Genomic DNA, 25895 nt, shown 5'->3' on the forward strand with positions numbered 1-25895 from the left:
AGCCAGCTGCCCACCAATATGGGCCCTGAATAAGTAGTTCATGTGGTGTCGGTGACGCATGCACAGAATTACCTCAGCTTTTAGTCATTCAGAACCGGGTAAGGGCACGGGATGGCAGGCCACAAACCCAAACATACCCCAGCGAATAAACCACTTTACAACAGTATGGCTTTAATAACGGCCACGGCACTTTATTAGTATGAATACAAAGATGACCATTTCATATTTAATTTATTAAATTTAAACACAAATTAAAGCAGAAGAGGTCGGAAGAATTGCTTTTTTTTTTTTTTTTTTTTTTTTTTTTTATTTTTAAGTCTTCAGTTTCAAATACGGCAGCTGCTAGTTTTATATAAGGACACTTACCTGCCCAGGGCGCCCGCGATGTCGGCACCCAAAGCCGATCTGTCCCTCGGCTCTCGAGTGCTACCATCTTCCGTAAGGGAATCGGGAAGTGAAGCCTTGTGTCTTTGCTTCCTGGTCCCCTACTGCGCATGCGCAACTAGCGCTGCACTGTCCCACTGGTCCCTGCTGTATTCTGGGACCTGTGGGTCTCCCAGAAGATAGCAGGTGGGACCAAGGCAGTGGCGTAGATACCCGCGGGTGGCTTGGGTATCTTTGCCTGGAAGTTGGAGCAAATACCTGTAATTACAGGTATCTCTGCTCTCCCCTGAAAAGTGCCAAATGTGACACCGGGGGGGGGTGTATTCCGAAAAGCAAAAGTTCAATTTTTGGGTGGAACTTTGCTTTAATAATGGGAAATCCCTGCTCAGTCTTAGGAGTCGAGCTGATAAATCAACTTGAAAACTGTAAAGTCGTCGTTGTCCCCGATTCGGAGGTGACAGACCACATAAATGTGCCAGCGACTGGGGGTGGGGGGGAGAAAAGTCCAGTGCTCAGGAAGCAGCGGCTGCTGCTGCCTTTATATAGGGTCCAAACGGGTTCCAGAACCTTCCAGCCGGTCACCTGCTTCATCTGGACCAGTCAGAGAACACATTGTCCCAGGTAACCTGAAAAACTTAAAGGGACAGCGACCCAGAAACCAATATAAATTCAAATGTAATTATTATAATTTTTTTTATTATCAATCCAAGGATTCCCAGGGGGAACATATAAGGGGGGTTGCCTCGAGCCCATGTGCACACAAATGCGCATTCAGGGCTGTATACCCCAATAGCGTGTATTTGGGGACAGCACTGCGCTCGCATTGTTGATATTTACACGTTGAGCCTGAGCAGGGGCTGCCGCCAGCTTGGTGCATTTATGCTGTACGTATGAAAACCTAGCACAAAGATTACATTCAAACAGTGTATGGGCAATTTTTTATGGCAGATCCCAGAAGCAACAACATTTTGAGGAATCCCTGAAAATATAAAACATTTATGCTGAATATCTGATCCGATACCTACAATATCTCCTGAAGAGCTGGTAATGGAGCGCACAGGCTGCCTAAGCCCCCTCACATACCGGAAAAGTTGCCTAGGGATGTAATTGCGAAAATACATTTTGTACCATGTGAAAGATCATTTGATGCAACTTTCAGACAACATTCTCCGCTACCAGATCCTTATTTGGGCATTCAGCTATACTCGGATTTGTCGCAAGCAACCATTTTGGCCCGAAAAAATTTGAATTCAATAACCAAAATATTCCACGCCATAACATTGTGTATAAATGGGGGGGCTCCCACTAAACTGCTCGTAGAGAGGGATATCTTCTCCTTCTCTATATACTCGCTAGAAGAAGGGCTGAAGTACCTCAGATCATGGGGATTATTACCAAAAGAAGGTGATCTTCATTGAATTTGGTGAAACCCCCTCTGGCGACGATCTTGCTGCTAGGCGAATCCTGAATAAACTGATATGGCTGTTTTTGAAGGAGGACCTAGACCAGGGTTTCTCAACCAGGATTCCATGGAACCCTAGAGTGGTTCCTTCAGGTTTCTAAGGGATCCTTGAGCAATTTTTGTCTCTCGGATAAGTTCTCACTGACACCATAGATCTTTTTAGTTATCTGTAAGACCCCTTTCACACTGAATCGTTTTTATAGCGTTTTAGCGTTAAACAGCGCTATTAAAACTCTCAAACACTCTGCATGCATCTCAATAGACCCTCTCACACTGAGTACTGCAAGCAGCATCTTTGGAGCAGCTTTGGGGCACTGAAAAAAACGCTCCAAAAACGCCCCTCTCCATTGAAATGAATTGAAAAGCGCAGTAAAAACGCCTTACCCTTTCACACTGAGGCGTTGCACTGGTGGGGCGTTAACAAAAGTCCTGCAAGCATCATCTTTGGAGCAGCTTTTGGGCACTGAAAAAAACGCTCCAAAAACGCCTCTCTCCATTGAAATGAATTGAGAAGCGCTGTAAAAACGCCTTACCCTTTCACACTGAGGCACTGCAAAAACACCCTAAAACGTTAGGGTCCGTGAGGGGTTAGCTCGGTAGCGGGGTGTGTGACCCCTTGGATGGGTTCACCACACACTGAATTTATACAGACTGGCAGTCGAAGACGGTTGAAAACAACGTTTTTGGTTTATTTTCCATCTTGCTAGAAAACAATTGCAAGCATCCAAACAGCATAAACAAAATAAAACATAAAATAAATCCTAGCCACTCTGGGCGTCTACCTTCCACACAGGAACCTATCTAAGGAGTCTGGCTCAGCCTAGCGCTGGGCAGACAATGCTGGTCATATAGCACAAACAGTAGTCTTTTGATATTTATAACACAGGAAAAAGTCAATGGTCTCCTCACCTCATCAGGAGACTTTCTGGCACTGCTCTCCTACTCACACAGCCTTAGAAGTGATGCAGCAACCAAGTGGTAACCCTCTGGCTACTTATAAAGGCCTTGATTGCTTCATTCTGAACAGCTGAAGTTTTTCAACTGCCTTTAGCCTTCCTCTGTATATGTTTGTAGCCGACGCCCGATAACAATCTGTGTATCGTCTAAACAAGGCAGAAATGTATGTCCCATCAGTGACAACACCCACAGATTTACCAGACTTCCTGTCGCTGGTCTTAGCGGTGCTTTACCAGCACATTGGGATTGCAGATATGGCTTCGTTCGAATAAAGCTCGAAAAACGCCCCAGTGTGAAAGGGGCCTGAGATTGCAGATGAGACTACGCTCGAATAACGCTTGAAAAACGCACCAATGTGAAAGGGGCCTTAGGGGTAACTCTTCCCAGTGACCACAAGTGTAATGCCACGTACACACTGTCGACATTTCCGTCGGAAAAACCTTGGATGGCTTTTCCCGACGGATTTACGCTCAAGCTTGGCTTGTATACATACGGTCACACAAAAGTTCTCCGAACTTTCGGCCGCCAAGAACGCGGTGACTACAACACTACGACGAGCCTAGAAAATTAAGTTTAATGCTTCCAAGCATGCGTTGAATTGTTTCCAAGCTTGCGTCGGAATTTTGCGTGTCGATATTTGCTACAGACAAGGGAATTTCCAATTTTTTTTTTCAGTCGAAAAATTTGAGAACCAGCTCTCAAATTTTTGTTGCCAGAAATTCCAACAGGAAAAAACCGATGGAACCTACACACGGTCGGAATTCTTGTCGGAAAATCTGACTGGTTGTATGGGGCATAAGGAGCATTCTTCCCAGTGACATCGCACTAATGTATCATGAGATGTAGATATAGTCCTTTTTATCAGGGGCTCCCTGAGACTACAAGGTTTATTTTTTTCAATGGCTCCTCATGTTGAAATGGTTGCGAAAGGATGCCTTAGACCAGTGGCCTCCAAATTGCAGTCCAAGGGCCTGATGTGGCCCTTCGCTAGCGGTTATCCAGCCCTTGTGATACTTTTCTTCCCACTGACACCAGTGATGGGATACTACTCCTCCTCGTGACCTCCAACCTTGAGGGCCATGTTTGTTCTCACTGATGCTGGGCCTGGGACATTTTTCTATCCCCCCGCTGGCCACAATCCAGAACCCCGCCTTTGACAAATCAATGAAGTTTGTTTTAAGATTGATTGTTGTTCTGGCACATGATCATAGGCCCCTATTTTTATGGAAAGGTTGGTCCCAGAGTTGGTTTTCTTTGGGCAGACTGACCACTGCCGGAATGGGTAACTTTTCAGTGAGTAGAAGTATTTTGCTGCAGCTGTTCAGAAGCACAAGGGCCCATGCGACCCTTTGCACATGTTATAGCAAGTTGACTTAATCCAGTGGTTTCAACCTGGGGGTCAAATGATGATTTGCCAGGGGTTACGGAATCCTGGGCTGTTCCTGAAGCTTGCACCATTCTTCCAGCCTTTTTGCAACCGTCCAGCAAGGCTGTCCCTGGAGCCTGTGGCCACCCAGCTGGGCTGTTGCTGGAGCCCGCGGCAGTGTTGCTAACCATCCGTATTTTTACGGACAGTTTGTAAAAATGGGCACTTTTTTCCCCCCGTTCGTAAATGTCAGTGGTTGCGGAAATGCGCCAGTAAAAATAGCCGAGATCTGTTCAGCTAGGAGATGGAGATTGTGGCACCGCAGAAGGGGGTGAAGGCAGGGGGTGTTGGTGGCAGAGGGGGGATGGAGGCAGGGGGTGATGTGACTAAATTATTTGCCCTTATATCGAAAAATAACAAAAATATGTTTTTTTTTTACCTTAAATCACATTGCGATTTTCCTTGCATACTTGTTTGTAGCCTAAATACTGAAATTTGCACCTAAAAATGTAATTTAGTAACTTTTGTGAAATGCCAGTAAAAACGTGGCTGCGCCAGTAAATTTCAGGTGTCGTGGTAGGTTGGCAACATTGGCCTGCGGCCACCCACTCCATTTACGGCATGGCTGGGGGACAGAGACTAGAGGTCAGCTAACTGGTGAGGAATGTGAAGTGGGGGGGCTGGAGGAGACCTCAGATTTCGGCCTAGGTGAGAGAGATAAAAGGGAAAGAAAGGAGACAAGAGAGTGGTACATCCTAAAATGTACCATAAAGGGTTTTAATACTGTACGAGTGCAAGGGACTCGGGGAGCGCTAATTATCCATGGGTTAGGGGCGGAAAATCCTTGTCTTGCCTTGGGTGCTAACAACCCACACTACGAAAATAATTTTACTGTTGGGGGGGTCCCCACAACTTGGGAATATTTATCAAGGGTTCACGGCACTAGTAGGTTGAGAACCACTGACTTAATCCCATGTGTGTATTTTGAATGGTGTATATGTAAATTTGCTCTATCTCTATTAGGACCTTTTTTATATATTTTTTTTTAATTTCTATGTGACGTATAAGAATTTTGGCTTTGCCATTCTTTTTGTGACCATTGGTGCACAAACCTTTTTCATGTTCAGATTCGATGTGTTTTTTTTTAGACTTAAAAAACTGAATAATAACAACTTTTTATATGGTGAAACTTGTGTGCCCTTCCTGACCCAGCGTGGGCAGATGTTGGTTTGTCCCGGTTCCGCTAAAATGCTTTAAAATGGCTTTATGGAGAGTGAAGAGACTTCCGCCCACTAGTTCTCACTTCGCTAGCGCTGACACTAGAGCCAAGATTCTGGCCTTTTCCAAACGGCCGGTATAAGGTTTCTGGCTGGCACGCTAGGCTTCGGCCTACGCTTCATGAGGGACATCATAGGCTATTTTGAGTCCATATTCTATGGAAGCCCCAGGTATGGGTAATCGCTCTTGTTTTTGGCCAATTTCTGTTAAAGTATGAGATTGCAGGCACAAAAAAATTCATACAAGGTTTAATGTGAACGTAATTTTTAGAAATTTGCTGCTTTCATTAAAATATGCTACAATTGTCCTTGTTTAGGCACTTCCTGTTCTAGGGTTTCAATGTTGTGTTCATGTACTCCTGCGTTGTCACACGGGCTTGCAATGGAGACTAGAAGTGGCCTTTTCAACACACTTGCAGGATACTTGTAATGAGAAATGCCATGTAACCATCAACAGGATGTGGCTGTAAATGAGCAGCACTGATATTATTATTCTTAATATCCCAGTGGCGTGCTTAACTACTGGCCTGCTGCATTCCGAACACAGGAGGTCGTTCACACTGCAATGCCGCCGTACAGAGTATATGCATTGCGTTTTTCTCAATACAAAACATCCTCTGATTGGAAAAGATGGATAATGCGATGTCATTGCCTCTCCTCTTACATAAAGCTGTGGAAATGCTCCATTGGTACTATCTGGGTCCTTCGCCGCGTTTCTTCTTTTATGCACCTGGTAGCTGGGAATCGCGTGACCCAACCTCTCCACCTCGTCCAATCAACGGGAAAATGCAAAGCATTCTTTCAGTGGCGCCCATGCAGAGCAGCGGACCTCCTCCTGTATTCACAATGCATCAGGCCAGCCGCTCGGCACAGGCTCCGGAAACCAATAGAGATCACTGGAAAAGCAGTGTCTACTTCAGAGATTACCAGTTTCTAGAGGGATCCCACAGGTACAGTATATACATAGTTATAATAGTCCAAGCTGGACCAATATAACTATGTAAAAAAATACCATGCCTGGGATTCTTTAACTTCCCCAGTAGAAGACCATGAATAATTACCTCTGCGGTGGGTGGCGAGTCCAAACTCTTCTGTATCCACCCCGTACAGCCTCCAGACAACGTTTTCAGCATTTAACACTTTCAGGAGGGTGAAATATCTGCCCCCCCCCCCCCCTGCTGTGCTCACTGGTACCTTGCAAGTCCCTGTTGTGGCATAAAGGATAGAAGGAACCACAGCGTACACCAGAGGCACAGGGTTTCAACACTTCTAGAATTGTTTAATACTGGGGACCGTTCTGCTTAAAGGCAGTGGCGTTAAAACATACTGTCCACTGAAGAGTTAAAGCTGTAAAAAAAAAAAAAAAAACACCTTTTATCAATTTCTACAGTGAACAGGTTTTTTAAAAATCGAAGAAAATACTATCTGTTTGTTTTACAGTTTCTCTGCCCTCCCCTGACAGGAGCCCGATTTGTGAGCATTACTAAAGTTGAGCTTAGTTGCTACCACCCCTGTTCAATGAATGCACCTGGGGGAGAAAGCATGTCATCTAGGGCAGTGGTCATCAACCTTGTCCTGCAGGGCCCACTAACAGGCCAGGTTTGCAAGATAACTGAAATACATCACAGCTGATATCATTTGCTCCTCATTGATTGCAGTATTCTAGACTGCATCTCCCCAAGTTAATACATAAAACCTGGCCTGTTAGTGGGCCCTGCAGGACAGGGTTGATGACCACTGATCTAGGGGGCTCTCTTGTTCCTTTTTTATTTTGTTGGTCGCTAGGACGCAGGCAGCCGCCTGCTCCCTAACGACCAATAATAAGACAAATGAAGTGGAACAGAGGAACTGACATACCTAGTGATGGTGCTAGTCTTGGGAGCACCTGCTTCTCGGGACGTGCCCTGCAAATCATAAATATTTATTTGTTCCTAGTTTATGCTGTTTTCTGGCTATATGCATTACGCATTCAGCCAGTAAAAATCTAAAATGAGGTTTGACCTTCTGATCCACATGGTCTTTCTGCTCAGTAAATCTTGTTGGATCAACATGACAGCCATCTACCAGCATTTCAAAAGGAGATCCCTATACAATTTTTTTTTTTTTTTTTTTTCGGGTTTCCTTTTTTCGGCTCCAGTGACCCTCATCGCTTCTTTGCATGCATCGATGTTCATCGTCTGGTGTGTTCTCAGATATTTTTTTTTTTCTTTTTTTTGTATGTACAAAATTTTTATCCGATTTTTATTGCTGCTGTACTTGGCAATGAGCTGTACAAGCTACACGTGTCAGGTGCAGAGATGTAACCATGTAGTAGGCATGGTCATCCTTGTTTTCAGAGACAAGCTCTTCTCTGCAGGGGAATTTCTGACATTTTTTTCCTGGCCGTGTTGTAGAAGAAAGAATTGTTTGTTGGCCGGGCCCTTGGGAAGGGGAAAGGAATGCTGCGCGCGCACACACCGAATGCAGTTTCCTGTCCCGGCCATTCCACAGTCAACGTATTGGCAGACGATCAAATGGGGCAACAGGGACTTTGTTTCAAGACTGTGACAAGCTTCTAAAGTATTGCAACAAGTATGTGACTTTTACGCTTCTCGCTGCAGGTTTGTTCTCTTTTTCCCAAGCTTTTGTTCTTCAATTGCTGATCCTGTTCACCGCGTTTGCTGGAAAAAAAACAAAAGCATTTCTAAGTTTAGGCACTTGTAGGAGGATGATGATCTTTTGAAGAATGTATCCATATCAAAATTGTTATATTTTACTTTAGGATGTGGTGTCGGTGCGCCCAAATTTTCAGTTCAATTACAACACACTTTTAACAGCACATGGCTTAGTCACGTGGCTGGGCAAAAAATAAAAAAGATACTAGAGCTGCACGATTCTGGCTAAAATGGGAATCAACATTTTTTTTGCTTGGAAGATGGATCACGATTCTTGCGGCGTAACATCTTTCACATGAAAACACCAAAAAAATGGGCTAACTTTTTATTTTTTTTTATATTTTTATTTTATTCATTGAAGTGAATTTCTTCCCCAAAAAATTGCATTTGAAAGACCTCTGGGCAAATACAGTGTGACATAAAATATTGCAACAATTGACATTTTATTCCCTAGGATCTCTGCTAATGTTTGGAGGTTCCAAGTAATTCTCTAGCCCAAAAATATTGATTTTTAACTTAAACAAGTGTCAGAAAAAGATGCTGGGCCAGATTCAGAAAAGGGATACGCCGTCGTATCTCCGGATACGCCGTCGTATCTCCTGATACGCCGTCGTATCTATGCGCCTGATTCATAGAATCAGTTACGCATAGATATCCCTAAGATCCGACAGGTGTAAGTGTTTTACACCGTCGTATCTTAGGCTGCATTTTATGGCTGGCCGCTAGGTGGCGCTTCCGTTTGTTTACGCGAGGAATATGCAAATTACTATTTACGTCGATTTAGAAACAAACGACCGGCCGGCGCTTTTTTTTTTACGTCGTCTGCGTTCGGCATTTTCCGGTGTAAAGTTACCCCTGCTATATGAGGGGTATGTGCGGCGTATCCTATGTTAAGTATGGCCGTCGTTCCCGCGCCGAGTTTTCAAATTTTTACGTCGTTTGTGTAAGTCGTTCGCGAATACGGCTGCGCCGTTCAAAAAAAAACGTAAAATACGTGGGGTCAAGCCAAATTTAAATAACACGCCCCCCACATCCCCATTTGAATTAGACGGGCTTACGCCGGCCCACATACGTTACGCCGCTGTAACTTAGGGCGCAAGTTCTTTCTGATATACGGAACTTGTGCCCAAAGTTAGAGAGGCGTAACGTAGCTAAGATACGTTACGCCGGCCTGACAGATACACCATTGTATCTGAATCCGGCCCTTAGACTTTAAAGTGGAGTTCCACCCATAAATATAACATTACATCAGTAGTTTTAAAAAAAATTTCATTAGTCCTTTACGAAAACATTATTTTTTTTTTTAGATGCCTTCAAAGTGTTGTTGCTAGGCAGAATAGTTAATCTTCCCACTTCCTGCACCTAGGTGCTTAATGCTTCCTAACCTACACCGCACAGACTCCTGGGAATGTAGTGGGTGTAACTTTCCAGGAGTCTGTGCAATCCCCAGTCTCAAAGAATCATGTGACTTGGACAGCACAGGTGCTGAAACCTGATCTGACACTGCTTGTGCAGCACTGAGCATGTGCGAGATTTGCAAGGCTAAATTCCAGGAAGTCATACAGTCTGGCTTCATGATGCACACACTTAAGATGGCCCCAGTCAATTTCTATTTTATAAAGTGTCTAAATGCTGTAACAACCTAACAAAACGGACCTTAGTTTACAGACTAACTTTACTCACACAGGGGCAACACGACTCTGGGCGTGACTTGCCCAGATCGACGGAGATGCATCTTCTCCGTCGCTTCCGGGTATAGGCTGCGGGACTGGGCGTTCCTTCTTGATTGACAGTCTTCCGACGGTCGCATCCATCGCGTCACTAGTAGCCGAAAGAAGCCGAACGTCGGTGTGGCTCTGTACTGCGCCTGCGCACCGACGTTCGGCTTCTTTCGGAAAATCGTGACGCGATGGATGCGACCGTCGGAAGACGGTCAATCAAAATAGGAACGCCCAGTCCTGCAGCCCATACCCGGAAGCGACGGAGAAGATGCATCTCGTAAACGGTAAGTACAGCTCATATTTTAAAACAACTAGCCGATTCCCCTAGACAAAACGAGCATCCATCTAGGGGGGAAAAGGTTTTATGTACGGATGAACCCCCCGCTTTAAACAGCGATAAAGCACCGCTAAAACGAGCAGTGCTTTACCGCGAACGCAACCCCAGTGTGGAAGGGGTCTAAGGGATGTGCTGGATTTTTGTCCCTGCTGGACACTGAATCCATTCCTTCCCACATGTCAGAACGGAGATCTGCCTTGTTTACATAAGCAAACCCCCTTTCTGTGCGGTTCGCTGATGATCGCCGGGTGCCAGAGGACATCGAGTGCCCAGCACCCGCAGATTGGCTTCTGCTGTGATGTCTAGGAGGCGGGACTTTGTTACAGCGGCCGCACTGCATTTCAGACCCAAGCTCCCTGTCCCAGCAGGAGATCCCCCCCCCCCGCTGTGTGTGACATGCACATAAATATTTAGGCATTGATAGGAGGAGAGAGGGGATGACTGACAGGGGCCGATTACGTAATTGATGCAATTGTGAAGTAGCCATTTTGTGCGTCGATGAAGAATTAAGGCTGCATCGAGGTGCATCGATTTACACAATTATTTTCAACACTTCTAATACTGTGTACTTTTCTCTATCCAAGGCACCTAGTGTGATTTCTTTCTCCTCTCCCATTCCTCTATCTGCTTCAGTCACTTCGGACAATCTATACCCCCCATCCCGGCCAGTCACACAGCAGGTGATTGACGGCCTCAGCTGTACATGTTTCCGTATGTCTCTGTGTAGAGCGGGTGTCCTTTCCCTCCACTCAGGTCTCAGATTATACCCTGCTCTATGCTGTGCAGCGTGAGAGCAGATTCCAGGCCCCTGATTTCTGGATTTCAGCAATGCTGTGTAAGGCCTGCTTCACACCTATGCATCTTTTACCACTTTTTCAGTTTTTTTGAACCTAGTTTCCTATGGATGTGCATTTTATGCAAAGGGCCAGGGACTATTTTTTTTTTTTTTTTTTTTTTTATTCCATAGACTTCAAAGGATTAAAAAATGCAAAATGCACCTGGAATTTGCAAACTGCAACCTGCATTGGTGTGACTCAAGCCTAAATTCTGGACTTTGAATGGATCCAGAGGAGGGGGGGGGGGGTGACCCACAGATAAACAGGTACAACTTACATAGGCAGGATTTGTTTCCCCTCTGTGTATCACTTCACTGAGTGTATGTAAGGTTTAACAACTACCGTATTTATCGCGGTATAACGCGCTCCCGCGTATACCGCGCACCCCTAAAGTTGCCCCGAATCCTGTGGAAAAAAGGTTTTTTTTTTTGTACTTACAATTTTGGTGTCTTGCGCGGCGTCCATTGGCGGCCTCGTCGGGTCCATCTGCGGCTTCGGGTGTCCTCTTCGTCGGGTACGGGTCCTTCTGCGGCTTCCGGGGGTCCTCTTCGTCGGGTCCGGCGTCCGTCTGCGGCTTCGGGTGTCCTCTTCGTCGGGTCCGGTGTCCTTCTGCGGCGTCCTCCCCGCTCGTTTCCCGCGCCGAGTTTGAATACTGCGCCGACATATACCGAGTGCAGTACACTCGTGTATCGTCAGGCAGGCTCGGCAACTCTCGCGCTGACGTCCTGTGTACGCTCAGGACGTCAGCGCGAGAGGCGCCGAGACTGCCCGAAGATACACGAGTGTACTGCGCTCGGTATATGCGGGCGCAGTATTCAAACTCGTGGCGGGTATCGGCGTATACCGCGCACCCACGATTTTGCCCTGATTTTCAGGGCAAAATAGTGCGCGGTATACGCCGATAAATACAGTACTTTTTTAAATCCCTCCCAGCATCTCTCTGGTCACAGTGAGTGAGTGAAAAACGTATATAGCGCTAAATTTGCAAACTGAATCGCCTCAAGGCGTTTTGGCATCCATTTTCCTTCCGTTTATCATTCAGAATAGGTGCGTCTTGTGTTTTTTCTGAAGGCCTGGTGATTAATTTCCATTCGGATATTAGTCGGTAATGCGTTCCACAGTCGAGGTCCTTGGACTGCAAATCTTCGTTCTCCTTTGGTCTTGTAGCGGGCTTTGGGGATTTGCAGTCGTTTTTGGTTGGTTGATCGAAGAACGCGATTGGGGTTTTGGTATTTTATTTTCTCAACTAAATATTGGGGGGAGCAGTCAATGGTCAGCAGCCTTAGAAGAGCAGTAGAACCTCGGAAACACTCGGCATATTTTATGTTGTACTAGATATTTCTGCTATATAAATTCAAGGCCTCATTGCAGTTCTACAAAGACTTTGCCGAGGGCCGTTTCATCATTTCCTCCCGGTGACCCCTGAGAGAGAAGATCCATTACTGAGCTCTGCATGGGGGCCGCTCAGCTCCCAGCCCAGGGGCCCGCTGAACCCGAGCTGGGGCTCCCCCCTCCATGAATTGCTTAATCATCCGCTTTTCCTTCCTGCTTCTGCTTTTACAGCTTTGTTTGAATCCAGCTGGAAATAAAAATAAATAAGACATCAGTGCCAAAGACCTTTTAGTGGAACATGGTAATTATGAGTAATTAAAGTTTTATATATGTGCCTACTCCCTGTAATGTTTACAATGGGAAGGGGAAGATCGTGTGTGTGGCAGCAGCGCCACCTAGTGACCAAGGGCCTGCTACTACAGCGGGTGGGCAGATGTGATACTGAGAGGCAAGACTTTACACTCATTACCTTTACACTGATAAATCGCCATTCGCCACATCTTCTGTATCTGCGTTTATCTGTAGAAGGATGCATTGCTTATTGTTCACAAGCAATTTTCTCTACACGGTACTTGTTTAACCACTTCAGCCTTGGGAGGGGGGGCCTTCATAACCAGGCCATTTTTTTGCGATACGGCACTGCCGTATGGCCTGGTTATAAGGGTGAAAAAACACGAGGGTTTACAACCCCTTCAACCCCTTGTTTGCTGTACAAGGTTACAGGGCGCTTGCAGAGCGGCCTCTTTCTCTTGAATGGGTCATGCTTGGCAGGTGCCACGACATGTGCACTCCCCTTGCCACTGCAGCTAAAGGGGGTGCGGTCGTGGCAGGGGTAGTAAAAACATGTCTCACCTATGAGGCTTTACCCCCCCCCCCCCAACTGCAAATGTGAATGAACTTTTACGGTTGTGCTTTGCTGTTTTTTTTTTTTTTTTGCCTTCCTATGGATCAACTGTGGCTGAAGAATTGTGTATATGGGATATTATATATATATATATATATATATATATATATATATATATATATTTTTTTTTTTTTTTTTTACACTGGATAGACTTGTGTTTTTTTTAACCGGACTACTTATGTAACTTCCGTATTTATCGGCGTATTGCGCGCTCCGGCCTATAGCGCGCACCCCTAAAGTGGACCCGACATTCCTGTAAAAAAACATTTTAGTACTTAGTTTTGGTGTCTTGTGCGGCGTCCATCGGCGGCCTCATCGGGTCCCGCGTCCGTCTGCGGCTTCAGGTATCCTCTTCGTCGGGTCCGGCGTCCTCCCCGCTCGATCCCCGTGCTGAGTTTGAATACTGCGCTGGCATATACCGAGTGCAGTACACTCGTGTATAGTCGGGCAGGCTCAGCCTGCCCGACTATACACGAGTGTACTGCGTTTGGTATATGCCGGCGCAGTGTTCAAACTCGGCGCGGGTATTGGCATATATCGCGCACCCACGATTTTGCCCTGATTTTCAGGGCAAAAAAGTGCGCGGTATACACCGATAAATACAGTATGTGCTGCCGTTTACCTGTACTGCAGGTGGAGCTCAGTGCATCTGCAACTTTCCTGGGAAGGTTTCTTCTTTCCTGCTTCTGGCACCACTCTGGAGACCGTTAACCAGGATAAGAGGTGGAGTGCAGTTGGTATCACTCTGCATGGGACAGGAGCCGGTGTTCTGACGAGAAATGCCCACCCGGTACTGCGCAGCGCTTGCGCAGTATGGAGCCGCCGAAAGCCTCCGAACATCGGAATTTACCATCAGCTGTAGACGGCGCCTGCGCACACTAGCCAACATTGTGTCACACGATTTCAATGCTCGTGCAAGGGGCAGATTTCTTTATGATGGATGCGTGTAAAGGGGCGGATGCCTACAGAAGGGGGCGTATTTTGTAATGATGGGCAGTGCTGTTAAAAGGGGGGTGGAATTTTTCACGGAAAAGGCAAACAAATCTCCTAAACAAATATATCTCTGCTACTCTTGGCTAAACACGTCCCGCAAACGCGTGTAGGAAGACTAGCAGAGATATATTTGTTAAGGAGATGTGTTTCAGTTTTAATGAAAAATTCCGCTCTATCTTGGCAGCACTGTCCATCATATCCCCAAATGCATCCCTGTCCCCCCACGTATGCAGCCCTGTCCCCCCACGTATGCAGCCCTGTCCCCCCACGTATGCAGCCCTGTCCCCCCACGTATGCAGCCCTGTCCCCCCACGTATGCAGCCCTGTCCCCCCACGTATGCAGCCCTGTCCCCCCACGTATGCAGCCCTGTCCCCCCACGTATGCAGCCCTGTCCCCCCACGTATGCAGCCCTGTCCCCCAACATATGCAGCCATGTCCCCCATATACGCAGCCATGTCCCCAAACATATTGCAGCCATGTCCCCCACATATCCAGCCATGTCCCCCCACATGCAGCCATGTCCCCCGTACCTAAATGATGCCGCCACCGCGTTAATCACAGCGCGGGGAACATTACAGTCAGCTTTCGTTTGAATAAGCTGTTTTCCCTGCCGCGCTGTGTATAGAGACACTCCCCCTTGCTCGCGATTGGACAGATCCGTCCAATCCCGAGCAAGAGGGAGTGTCTATGCGCGGCGGGGAAAACGGCTATTCAAACGAAAGCTGACTCTAATGTTCCCCGCGCGGTGATTAACGCGGCGGCGGCTTTGCGATATACGACGGCGGCAGCGGGGCAAGTATTCTATTTAGGCATCGGGGGTATTTGCGGGAGTACAAGTACTCCCGCAAATACTCGGTATTGGTACCGATACTGGTATCGGTATCGGGACAACCCTACTTCTAATCATGATAGCTCTGTGTTTGTCCATTGTTCTCTACAGTCAATGCGGCCAGTCATGATGCAATGCTCCCACCAGCCCAGCACTAGCGTACAGCTGGCATATTTTACAGATGTAGAGCATGTACATTGCATATGTGGCTCTGGTGTTCCATCAGAAAGCCGCTACCCATCAGAAAATTCAACCTTAGTGACGTTCCGTTGCGGCCATCTTGGTACACCCTGTACTCGTCCGCAGTAAGCCTACAGTCTGAAGTCACCAAGCGGACATCTTTTTACACCCACCAAAGTCTTGCATTTTACACTTATTTTTACCACTAAACTGCGCTTGTATAGTGAAACACAGTTTTTATAATTCCGTGACACTCTTTTGATGTTGAATTTTAAAAGCAGCAGTGTTCTGTCAGATCGGCAAACCTGTGAGATCAGCAGGCTCGCCGCTGCTTTTAAAGCGGGAGTTCACCCAATGATGATTATTTTTCTCTTTTCCCCTTAGCTTCATGCTCGTTTTGTCTAGGGGAATCGGCTAGTTGTTTTAAAATATGAGCCGTACTTACCGTTTTCGAGATGCATCTTCTCCGCCGCTTCCGGGTATGGGTCTTTGGGAGCGGGCGTTCCTTCTTGATTGACAGTCTTCCAAGAGGCTTCCGACGGTCGCATCCATCGCGTCACTAGTAGCCGAAAGAAGCCGAACGTCGGTGCGGCTCTATACTGCGCCTGCGCACTGACGTTCGGCTTCTTTCGGAAAATCGTGACGCGATGGATGCGACCGTCGGAAGCCTCTCGGAAGACTGTCAATCAAAATAGGAACGCCCAGTCCCGCAGCCCATACCCGGAAGCGACGGAGAAGATGCATTTCGTAAACGGTAAGTATGGCTCATATTTTAAAACAACTAGCCGATTCCCCTAGACAAAACGAGCAGGAATCTAAGGGAAAAAAAGGTCTTATGTACGGGTGAACCTCCGCTTTAAAATTCAACTTCAAAACAGCGTCACGGAATTCTAAAAACTGTATTTCACTATATAAGCGCAGTTTAGTGGTAAAAATAAGTGTGAAATGCCAGCCTTCAGTGGGTGTAAAAAGATGTCCGCTTGGTGACTTCGGACTAGTGTGGCCAAGCGCGGGTGTACCAAGATGGCCGTAACACAATGTAATTTCCGTTACGAAATCTGACGGGTCGCCTAATCTTGACGTAACACAGGCAGTATTAGAAAAACAAAATTGTAGCTGAAAGAGAGAGAGAGGTTCTTCTGAGAGGAATACAAAGTCACAGTTGAGTTGTTCTGTAATGCACAGTGTATGTGTTGCAGTGTGGACGTCTCTTGAGTCACGGATGAACTCGGTTTCTTATGTATTTTTCTGTTTCTCTTGTCCTGCAGTTTCACAATGCAATATCAGCCTGAAAAAGCAGCGAAACAGAAGCATCTTCAGCTCACTCTTCTGCTGCTTCCGCAGCTACAGCGTCGAGCCGCCATCCTCCAATAATAACACCAGCCCGCTGCCTCCGTTGGTGGAAGAAAATGGAGGCGTTCAAAAGGTAAATGTTTTAGCGCTAGCGCTTTATTCATGCATAATCTGTCATTAAAGAAGGAAAAAAAAAAAAAAGGTTGCTTCAATAGAGAACTAATGTTTATATATTTCACCTGTTATCAAAATTTAATAAAGAGTTAAATAAATATATCATGTACCCCCAACTGCTATAGGATTTGTTTGCTGCCACTTCTTCTGTTTTATTTATTATCCTTTGTTTAATTTAATTTTATTTTATCTTTATTCGTGTAGTTAAACCGGAGGTCCGCCTACTATATATATATATATATATATATATATATATATATATATATATATATATATATATATATATATATATATATATATATATATATATATATATATATATATATATATATATATAAAAAAATATATGTATAAAAAAAAAAAAAATATATATATATATATATTTTTTTTTTTTTTTTTTTATACATATATTTTTTTTATATATATATATATATATATTTTTATATTAAAAGCCAGCAGCTACAAATACTGCAGCTGCTGACTTTTAATATTAGTACACTTGCCTGTCCAGGGTGCCCGCCATGTCTCGGCTGCTGCCACTGCCATCCTCGGTGAGGGAATCAGGAAGTAAAGCCTTGTGGCTTCACTTCCCGATTCCCTACTGCGCATGCACGATTCCCACTGGTCCCTGCTGTGTGTTTCCCAGAAGACAGTGGGGGAGGACAGAATAGGCGGTGGAAGTGGTGCAGGTCACCTCGATCACCAAGGTGATCTATGCCCAGAAGTGGGAGCAAATATCTGTATTATACAGGTATCTGCTCCCTCCTCCCCCCTGAAAGGTGCCAAATGTGACACCAGAGGAGGGGGGAGGATTCCAAAAAGTGGAATTTCCATTTTTTGGGTGGAACTCCACTTGAAGCCCTTAAAATGGTTGTAAAGGTAGAAAGTTTATTTTTTATTTTTTTAACCTTAATGCATTTTCTGCATTAAGATAACAAAAAAACTGTTCACCTCATCCCGCCCCCGCAAATGCTTACCTGAGCCTAATCTCAATCCAGAGCTGTGCCTGAGAATTGCAGTTCTCGCTTAGGCTGCATTCACACTGTAACACGGCTTATTTTGCCGCGATTTCTAAGCCGAAAGCCGCCTGAAAAAAAGAGTCCGGGACTTGTTTTCAGGCGGCAGTCGTTCGGCGTGAGATGTGAACCATCTCATAGACATCAATGCAAATTCGCCCCTCCAGCTGCACAAGCGTCGCGCTTCAGGCGTATATACGCCTAGGTGTGAATGCAGCCTTAACATGCAGCTATGAGCCGTTGGCTGTCAATCAAATCCTGTAAGGAGGGGAGAGGCTGAGCCACATTGCGAGTGTCCATAGAAACAAGGATTGAACTCTTTGGCCTGAATGGCAAGTGCCAGATCTAGAAGAAACCAGCCACCACTCATCACCTGGCCAATACCATCCCTACAGTGAAGCATGGTGGTGGCAGTATTATGCTGTGGGGGTGTTTTTCAGTGGCAGGAACTGAGAGACTAGTCAGGATCGAGGGAAAGATGAATGCAGCAATGTATAGAGACATCCTTAAAGAAAACCTGCCCCAGAGCGCTCTGGACCTCAGACTGGGGCGAAGGTTCATCTTCCAGCAGGACAACGACCCTAAGCACACAGCCAAGATAACAAGAGTGGCTAAGGGCCAACTCTGTGAATCTCCCTTGAGTGGCCGAGCCAGAGCCCAGACTTGAACCCGATTGAACATCTCTGGAGAGATCTGAAAATGGCTGTGCACCGACACTCCCCATCCAACCTGATGGAGCCTGAGAGGTCCTGCAAAGAAGAATGGGAGAAACTGCCCAAAAATAGGTGTGCCAAGCTTGTAGCATCATACTCAGACAGACTGGAGGCTGTGATTGGTGCCAAAGGAGCTTCACCAAAGTATTGAGGAAAGGCTGTGATACTTATGTACATGGGGGAGCCTGTGATACTTATGAACATGGGAGGAGCCTGTGATACCTATGTACATGGGATTTTATTCATCTTTTTATGTGCCACTTCTGTGCCCTGTCCCGCTCTTCTGTGCCCTGTCCCACTCTTCTGTGCCCTGTCCCGCTCTTCTGTGCCCTGTCCCGCTCTTCTGTGCCCTGTCCCACTCTTCTGTGCCCTGTCCCACTCTTCTGTGCCCTGTCCCACTCTTCTGTGCCCTGTCCCACTCTTCTTTAGAATAGAAAAGCCTACAACATTTAGAAGCGGTTCCAGGGCAGTATTTCTCGTGTGTCGTGCAGCCAATTCATTGAGATTTGGTGCTATGAAAGCCGTGGAGTGTTGGGGTCATTTAGGATCTCGGGCCGTTGTAGAGGAAGACCTCATTCAGGGTGTCATCTGTCATCAGGAGTCTCCTCTTCTCTTCAAGCAGCTGCACTGGTTGTCACATGCTGTCCTCTGGTGCTGTCATTTGTCCCCTTATAGACTGCTGGACGCCATAGTTGTCACATGCGGGTTGTGTGCGTGGAGTTCAGCCGGTGTCATATGAAAGGATCGCACCTTTACGTCAAAGGTTTGCATACTGGCATACAGGGGGGAAGCAGAGCCAGAGGGGTCAGCCAGGTGATGGCAACAGCTTGAGACCTTTGATGGTCATGAAAGATTGGAGTTCCACTTTGAATTCGTCTAATTCGCTTAAAGAGACCTGGTCCTGCTTCCCGACCACAATGCAGAGGGGCTTCCAGGGTATAAAGGAGCATATAAGCCCCACTATGTGACCGTTCCCAGGCCTGGCTGGCCATTTACCAGGCCCAAAAGATTGTCTATGACATGCTGCCATGGGTAGGTGGCAAGGGAGCATGGCTGGGTAAGTACATGCCAGGGGTGTGAACACTGCGAGTTTGACTTTAATTACACACGTTGTAGCCAATGAGATCATAGTGACTGGGTTTTAGATCTATTTAAAAAAAAAAAAAATTCTAGTGGTTTTGTCCTTTTTTAATACATTCCGCTCCACCCCCCCAACTCTACTCCGCTCCACCCCCCTACTCTACTCCGCTCCACCCCCCTACTCTACTCCGCTCCACCCCCCTACTCTACTCCGCTCCACCCCCCTACTCTACTCCGCTCCACCCCCTACTCTACTCCGCTCCACCCCCGACTCTACTCTACTCCGCTCCACCCCCCTACTCTACGCCGCTCCCCCCCTACTCTACTCCGTTCCACCCCCCCTACTCTACTCCGCTCCACCCCCCTACTCTACTCCGCTCCACCCCCTTACTCTACTCCGCTCCACCCCCCTACTCGACTCCGCTCCACCCCCCTACTCGACTCCGCTCCACCCCCCTACTCGACTCCGCTCCACCCCCCTACTCTACTCCGCTCCACCCCCTACTCTACTCCGCTCCACCCCCTACTCTACTCTACTCCGCTCCACCCCCGACTCTACTTTACTCCGCTCCACCCCCCTACTCTACGCCGCTCCCCCCCTACTCTACTCCGCTCCACCCCCCCTACTCTACTCCGCTCCACCCCCCTACTCTACTCCGCTCCACCCCCTTACTCTACTGGACTCCGCTCCACCCCCCTACTGGACTCCGCTCCACCCCCTACTCTACTCCGCTCCACCCCTTACTCTACTCCGCTCCACCCCTTACTCTACTCCGCTCCACCCCTTACTCTACTCCGCTCCACCCCCCTACTCTACTCCGCTCCACCCCCCTACTCTACTCCGCTCCACCCCCCTACTCTACTCCGCTCCACCCCCCTACTCTACTCCGCTCCACCCCCCTACTCCACTCCCCTACTCTACTCCGCTCCACCCCTTATTCTACTCCGCTCCACCCTCTACTCCGCTCCACCCCCTAGTCTACTCCGCTCTACCCCCTACTCTACCCCCTACTCTACTCCGCTCTACCCCCTACTCTACTCCGCTCCACCCCCTACTCTACTCCGCTCCACCCCCCCTACTCTACTCCGCTCCACCCCCCCTACTCTACTCCGCTCCACCCCCCCTACTCTAGTCCGCTCCACCCCCCCTACTCTAGTCCGCTCCACCCCCTACTCTGTTTTTCAGAGGTTTACAACCACTTTAAGGCTGGATTGGGGCTAGCTTGTCCTAATAGCATTGTGAACAGTCAGTTTCTAAGCAAGAACATTTGTACTAGGCACTCCTTGGCTCACACCCAAGGGTGGATCATCTGTAAAGTGATTTATGTATCGGGATCAGAGGTAGCGGCTTAGGACCAGAACCAGGTCCACACACCATACTCTAATCCTGGTTTCAACTCCTTCAAGTAAAACTATATCTATTAGAACCAATTCCCATTTCATCGGTCCAGCACTATTGCATACCTAACCAGACATCCAGCCATCTATGACCAGCTTCAGCATGTATAGGTTTTCTTCTGTGATATTACTGGATGTAAAGCATTGTAGTGGAAAAAAAATACCTCCTCAGACCCTTCATTTCAAACTGAGTCATATGGACCCCAGGGGGTGCTTCTAAGTGTAGGAAGTCAACGCTTAATATTAAAAACAGTAAAAAATGCACTCACATTTAAAAAGATATTTTCAAAAGTATTGTGACGCCTGCTTTTACACACACATGAACTTTAATGGCATCCCAGTCTTAGTCCGTAGGGTTCAATATTGAGTTGGCTCCGCCCTTTGCAGCTATAACAGCTTCAACTATTCTGGGAAGACTGTCCACAAGGTTTAGGAGTGTGTCTATGGGAATGTTGGCCTGGCTCGCAGTCTCCACTCTAACTGATCCCAAAGGTGTTCTTTCGGGTTGAGGTCAGGACTCTGTGCAGGCCAGTCATGTTCCTCCACCCCAAACTCGCTCATCCATGTCTTTATGGACCTTGCTTTTTTCTCTGGTGTGCAGTCATGTTGGAACAGGAAGAGGCCCTCCCCAAACTGTTCCCAGAAAGTTGGGAGCATGAAATTGTCCAAAATGTCTTGGTATGCTGACGCCTTACCTTCACTGGCACTAAGGAGCCAAGCCCAACCCCTGAAGAATAATCCCCCCCCCCTGCCCCATCCACCAAATGATTTGGACCAGTGCACAAAGCAAGGTCCATAAAGATATGGAAGAACACATTTGAGTTGGAGGAATTTGACTGGCCTGCACAGAGTCCTGATAGAACACCTTTGGGATAAGTTAGAGTGAGACTTCAAGCCAGGCATTTCTTTCCAACATCAGTGTCTGATCTCACAAATGCTCTTCTGGAAGAATGGTCAAACATTCCCATAGACACACTCCTAAACCTTGTGGACGGCCTTCCCAGAGGAGTTGAAGCTGTTATAGCTGCAAAGGGCGGGGCCAACTCAATATTGAACCCTACGGACTAAGACTGGGGATGTCATTAAAGTTCATGTGTGTGTAAAGGCAGGCGTCCCAATACTTTTGACAATATAGTGCCTCTTAAAACCAAGGGAAGTCATCTCAGGTACTTGGGCCAAACTGCTGCAGTCAAGGGAGTTGTAGAGTGAAGCCGTCTGCAGCATATAGAGCATGGGTCTTCAAACTACGGCCCTCTAGTTGTTCAGGAACTACAATTCCCATCATGCCTAGACATGTCTGTGAATGTCAGTGTGTTACAATGCCTCATGGGATGTGTAGTTCTACAACAGCTGGAGGGCCGTAGTTTGAGGATCCCTGATATAGAGCTACAATACCATTGGAGCCAGTTGAGCAACATGGGAATATTTGAGGTTGCTGGCAGATGCCATGGGTGTGGAAGGGGCCGTGGCTACGCGTTTCAAGACAGTAAGGCCCCTTTTCTACAGGCTTGAGAAAGAGGCGTTACCGCCTTGAAACGCGTAACCATACACCCGAAATCTGACATTATCCGGCAATATTTCCACGCTGTCCAACTGGCTCTGATGGTGTTGTCGCTCTATATGCTGCAGGCGACTTCTCTCTACACCTCCCTGGATTGCTACAGTTCAGCCCCAGTTCCCTTGGTTTTAAGATGCGCCATATTGTCAAAAGTATTGGGACGCCTGCCTTTACATGAACTTTTAATGGCATCCCAGTCTTAGTCTGTAGGGTTCAATATTGAGTTGGCCCCGCCCTTTGCAGCTATAACAGCTTCAACTCTTCTGGGAAGGCCGTCCACAAGGTTTAGGAGTGTGTCTATTAGAGCTGCACGATTAATCGCGGAGAGAATCGCGATCTCGATTCCCCCCCTGCCTGCGATCTCCCCGCGGGATGACTTGCGATTCTTATGTGTCGCCACCATTCCAACGTAACTAGCCTGGAACGCAAATGCCGCCGATATCGGAACAGGCGTCAGCAGCCTGGGCTTCTCTCACAGTTCAATACAACTCTAGTGTGTATCCATGCGCCACCCAGTGGTTGCCGGCGGTACTGCTTCTAATGTAAAAAAAAACAGACCAGTGATATGTCTATATTGTTAAAGACCATATAACTCCTATGAAAACAGCAGAATCAAAGTTTGATTCTGCTTTTTTCAAAGGAGTCATATGGTCTTTAACATTATAGACATCACTGGTCTGTTTTTTATATATTCGTATTTTCAAATAAATCACAGGTTTATTTATTTGGGGGGGGGGGGGGTTCTGGCAATCAATTTTTGAGAATCGTGATCTTTAGTCTAAGCAAAAGAATCACGATTCTCATTTTGACCAGAATCGTGCAGCTCTAGTGTCTATGGGAATGTTTGACCATTCATTCAAAAGTGTATTTGTGAGAACTTAGTAGCGCCCTCTGGTGTCCATTTTACTTTTATTACAGATAACCTTCAATCTGCCGAGGAGCTGCTCTGAGGCCAAGCAAGCTGTCATATGATTATCGGACTTATGAACTGTGTTTAGCTCTTGCCACTTTTCAGGCTACTTGGCGGTGTTTGCTCCATAAACGTATTCGATTTCAAACTATATTATTTTAGCTTTTGCATTTTATCAGGGGTGCGTTTTGCATAAGCCAGCTTGCTCAGGTACAGGCGCAATCTGTGGCCATAGAAAAGAACGTGGTCCCTTCTCTGCTATAGAACTCCTTGTGACGCGTCGTCCTCGCCGCGCTTCCTTTTCATTTCCCTTTCAGTAGATTTCTCATTTAGTAATCTTTCTGCTTTTTTGTTCTCTCGTAGGGTGATCAGACGCAAGTCATTACCATTCCTACTGTATGTATTTTTATTTTACCCTTTTTATCTTCTTGCCATTTATTATTTTTGCTTTCTTGTTATTGTGTGTTTTCTGTTCTTCCTCCTTCCATTAACATCTCTGCTAGAAAACGGATTTCAGCTGCTGTGATAACTCTCACGTTTTGTCTGCCTTCTAATAATTTGTCTCTCTTTATTACCTGACTGTTGCTTGGTTCATACTTATATTTATGTGCGTAATTTCTCTATCCAACATAGTAAATCCCAAATGACGCAAGGGTGGAATTAATTTTGGGAAGCTCTCAGAGCTGTCTAAGGCGGGGGAGGAAGCACACCTTTCACAATCGGAGCAGCGCTGGGGATAAATGGTCCTTTCAAAGAAGCGTTTGATCATTTTATTTTTTTATCCATTCATTAACGTCCTATATTTATATAGCCTCAGTATATTACTCCGCACTTTACACGTGTACCCATTTATGTCCGCTCCTGACCAAGTAAAGCTCACGCTGCAATCCCTATGACAGCCATAGGAGCGTACAGCCTGTTTCACATGAACTTTAGCTTTTATACCGCATTTCCCCAAAAATAAGCCCGGGTTTTATATTCATTTTGCCAGCAAAAGACACAGTAGGGCTTATTTTCGGGGTAGGTCTTACTATGTATTGTGCTGTCTTCTCTCCCCCTGCCTGTTAGGAGTCCCCACTGTAAACGGAGTTAACATGCTTGTAAAATCCTATAATCCACTCTATTACAGTAGCACAGGGGTGCCCAACCTCTTGAAGGCCAAGGGCCACTTAAAGAGGTTGTAAGCTCTTTGGCAGATCGCTCCGTTGATCTCTGCTGAGCCAGAAGATGGCAGGTCCGTCACCGCTCACTGAGCGGGGAGGGACCTGTCAGAGCCATGCTGATTCCTATGGAAGTTGAAGAGGCAATCGACACTCCCATTAGGATCTGTGTTCAACATACACAAACACGAGTCCAATGGTACTTTAAGGGCCCATTCACACCTGAGCATTTTCAGCTCAAAAATCGCTCTTGAAAGTTCCTATACACCCCACAAGCAAAATCTCCTTCATTTAAATGGCCCCTGTTCACATCTGAGCATTCTGTCGCCTGAAGCAAAATGCCTGAAGCTCAAAAAAGTTCATGAGCTTCTTTTATGGCAGATTACAGGTGTTTTTCTGCATATGTATTACAGGCGAGTCCGGCTGGTATCGGCTCACATTGGTGACCTGTACAAAAATCACACAACTTTTTGTCCTAAAAAAAGATACGCTCAGGTGTGAATGCGGCCTTAAAGCTTGCTGAAAACTCTGCAAATGTCAATATAATCTGGAGTACACGCAAGAAGCCGCTTCTATCTACCAGAGCACTGAAGCAGGGGAGGAGGTCACATGCTTCTCCATACCCCAAATAACTGGGTATTGTAACCAGCGCCAGAGGAAATATCAGCTCGTTTTCCACAAACACAGGGGGGTCAACTCAATATTGAACCCTATGGACGAAGACTGGGATGCCATTAAAGTTCATGTGTAAAGGCAGGTTGTCACTATACTTTTGACAATATAGTGTATATCCCAATCATCAAGGTTTTGCTGAAAAAGGCTTCTTCAGGTCTTTTAAAACATTAATATGCATTGGAAATTTTTTGTGTAGCTGATCTGTCTTTTGCATGCCTAACAAAGTTAATATTAAAAAAATAATAATAATAATTAAGTTTTCCATTTAAAAAGACACATATACCGTATGTGTTTTGCTTGACAGGAGTTTGCTTTATCTGGCTTTGCGTTTCACCAGATAGAAGAAATGCTCTTTAGAGTTTAATATAATGGCGAGCTTGGACTAAATAATCTTATCGATAGAGCTGCAAGCTTACCGTCAGCGCTGTGATTGAGCCTTTTGTCCTGCTACTTATTTAGGCCCCATGCACACGAGAAGCAAATGCAAACACATGTAAACTCAAGTTTTCAAAGGCAAAAACCGGCATTTAAAACGCCCGTTTTTGCCGCGTTTATCGGCGTTTTACCGCGTTTGTGGCTATCAGCTTTCATAACAAAGACATTGTAGACCCTCCCAAAGCTTTGAAACGCAAGAAGTTTGGCGTCTGAACCCAAAATTTTGCGTCTGAAAAAACGAGCCTAAACC

General features: G+C 46.4%; 1 protein-coding gene across 2 annotated transcripts in view; it reads left to right on the top strand.

Annotated features, from left to right (window-relative positions):
- Positions 1–25895, top strand: part of CTDSPL (CTD small phosphatase like) — a 113735-nt gene that overhangs the window by 60985 nt on the left and 26855 nt on the right. The window contains exons 2-3 of one of the 2 annotated variants that reach the window (XM_040352239.1): positions 16502–16659; positions 23739–23771. In XM_040352239.1, coding sequence (XP_040208173.1) covers positions 16502–16659; positions 23739–23771 — 191 coding nt within the window. The remainder of the gene's footprint in view (positions 1–16501; positions 16660–23738; positions 23772–25895) is intronic. The other variant, XM_040352240.1, reaches the window with a different exon arrangement.

Source organism: Rana temporaria, chromosome 5 (assembly GCF_905171775.1).
Source record: "Rana temporaria chromosome 5, aRanTem1.1, whole genome shotgun sequence".
Lineage (NCBI taxonomy): Eukaryota > Metazoa > Chordata > Amphibia > Anura > Ranidae > Rana > Rana temporaria.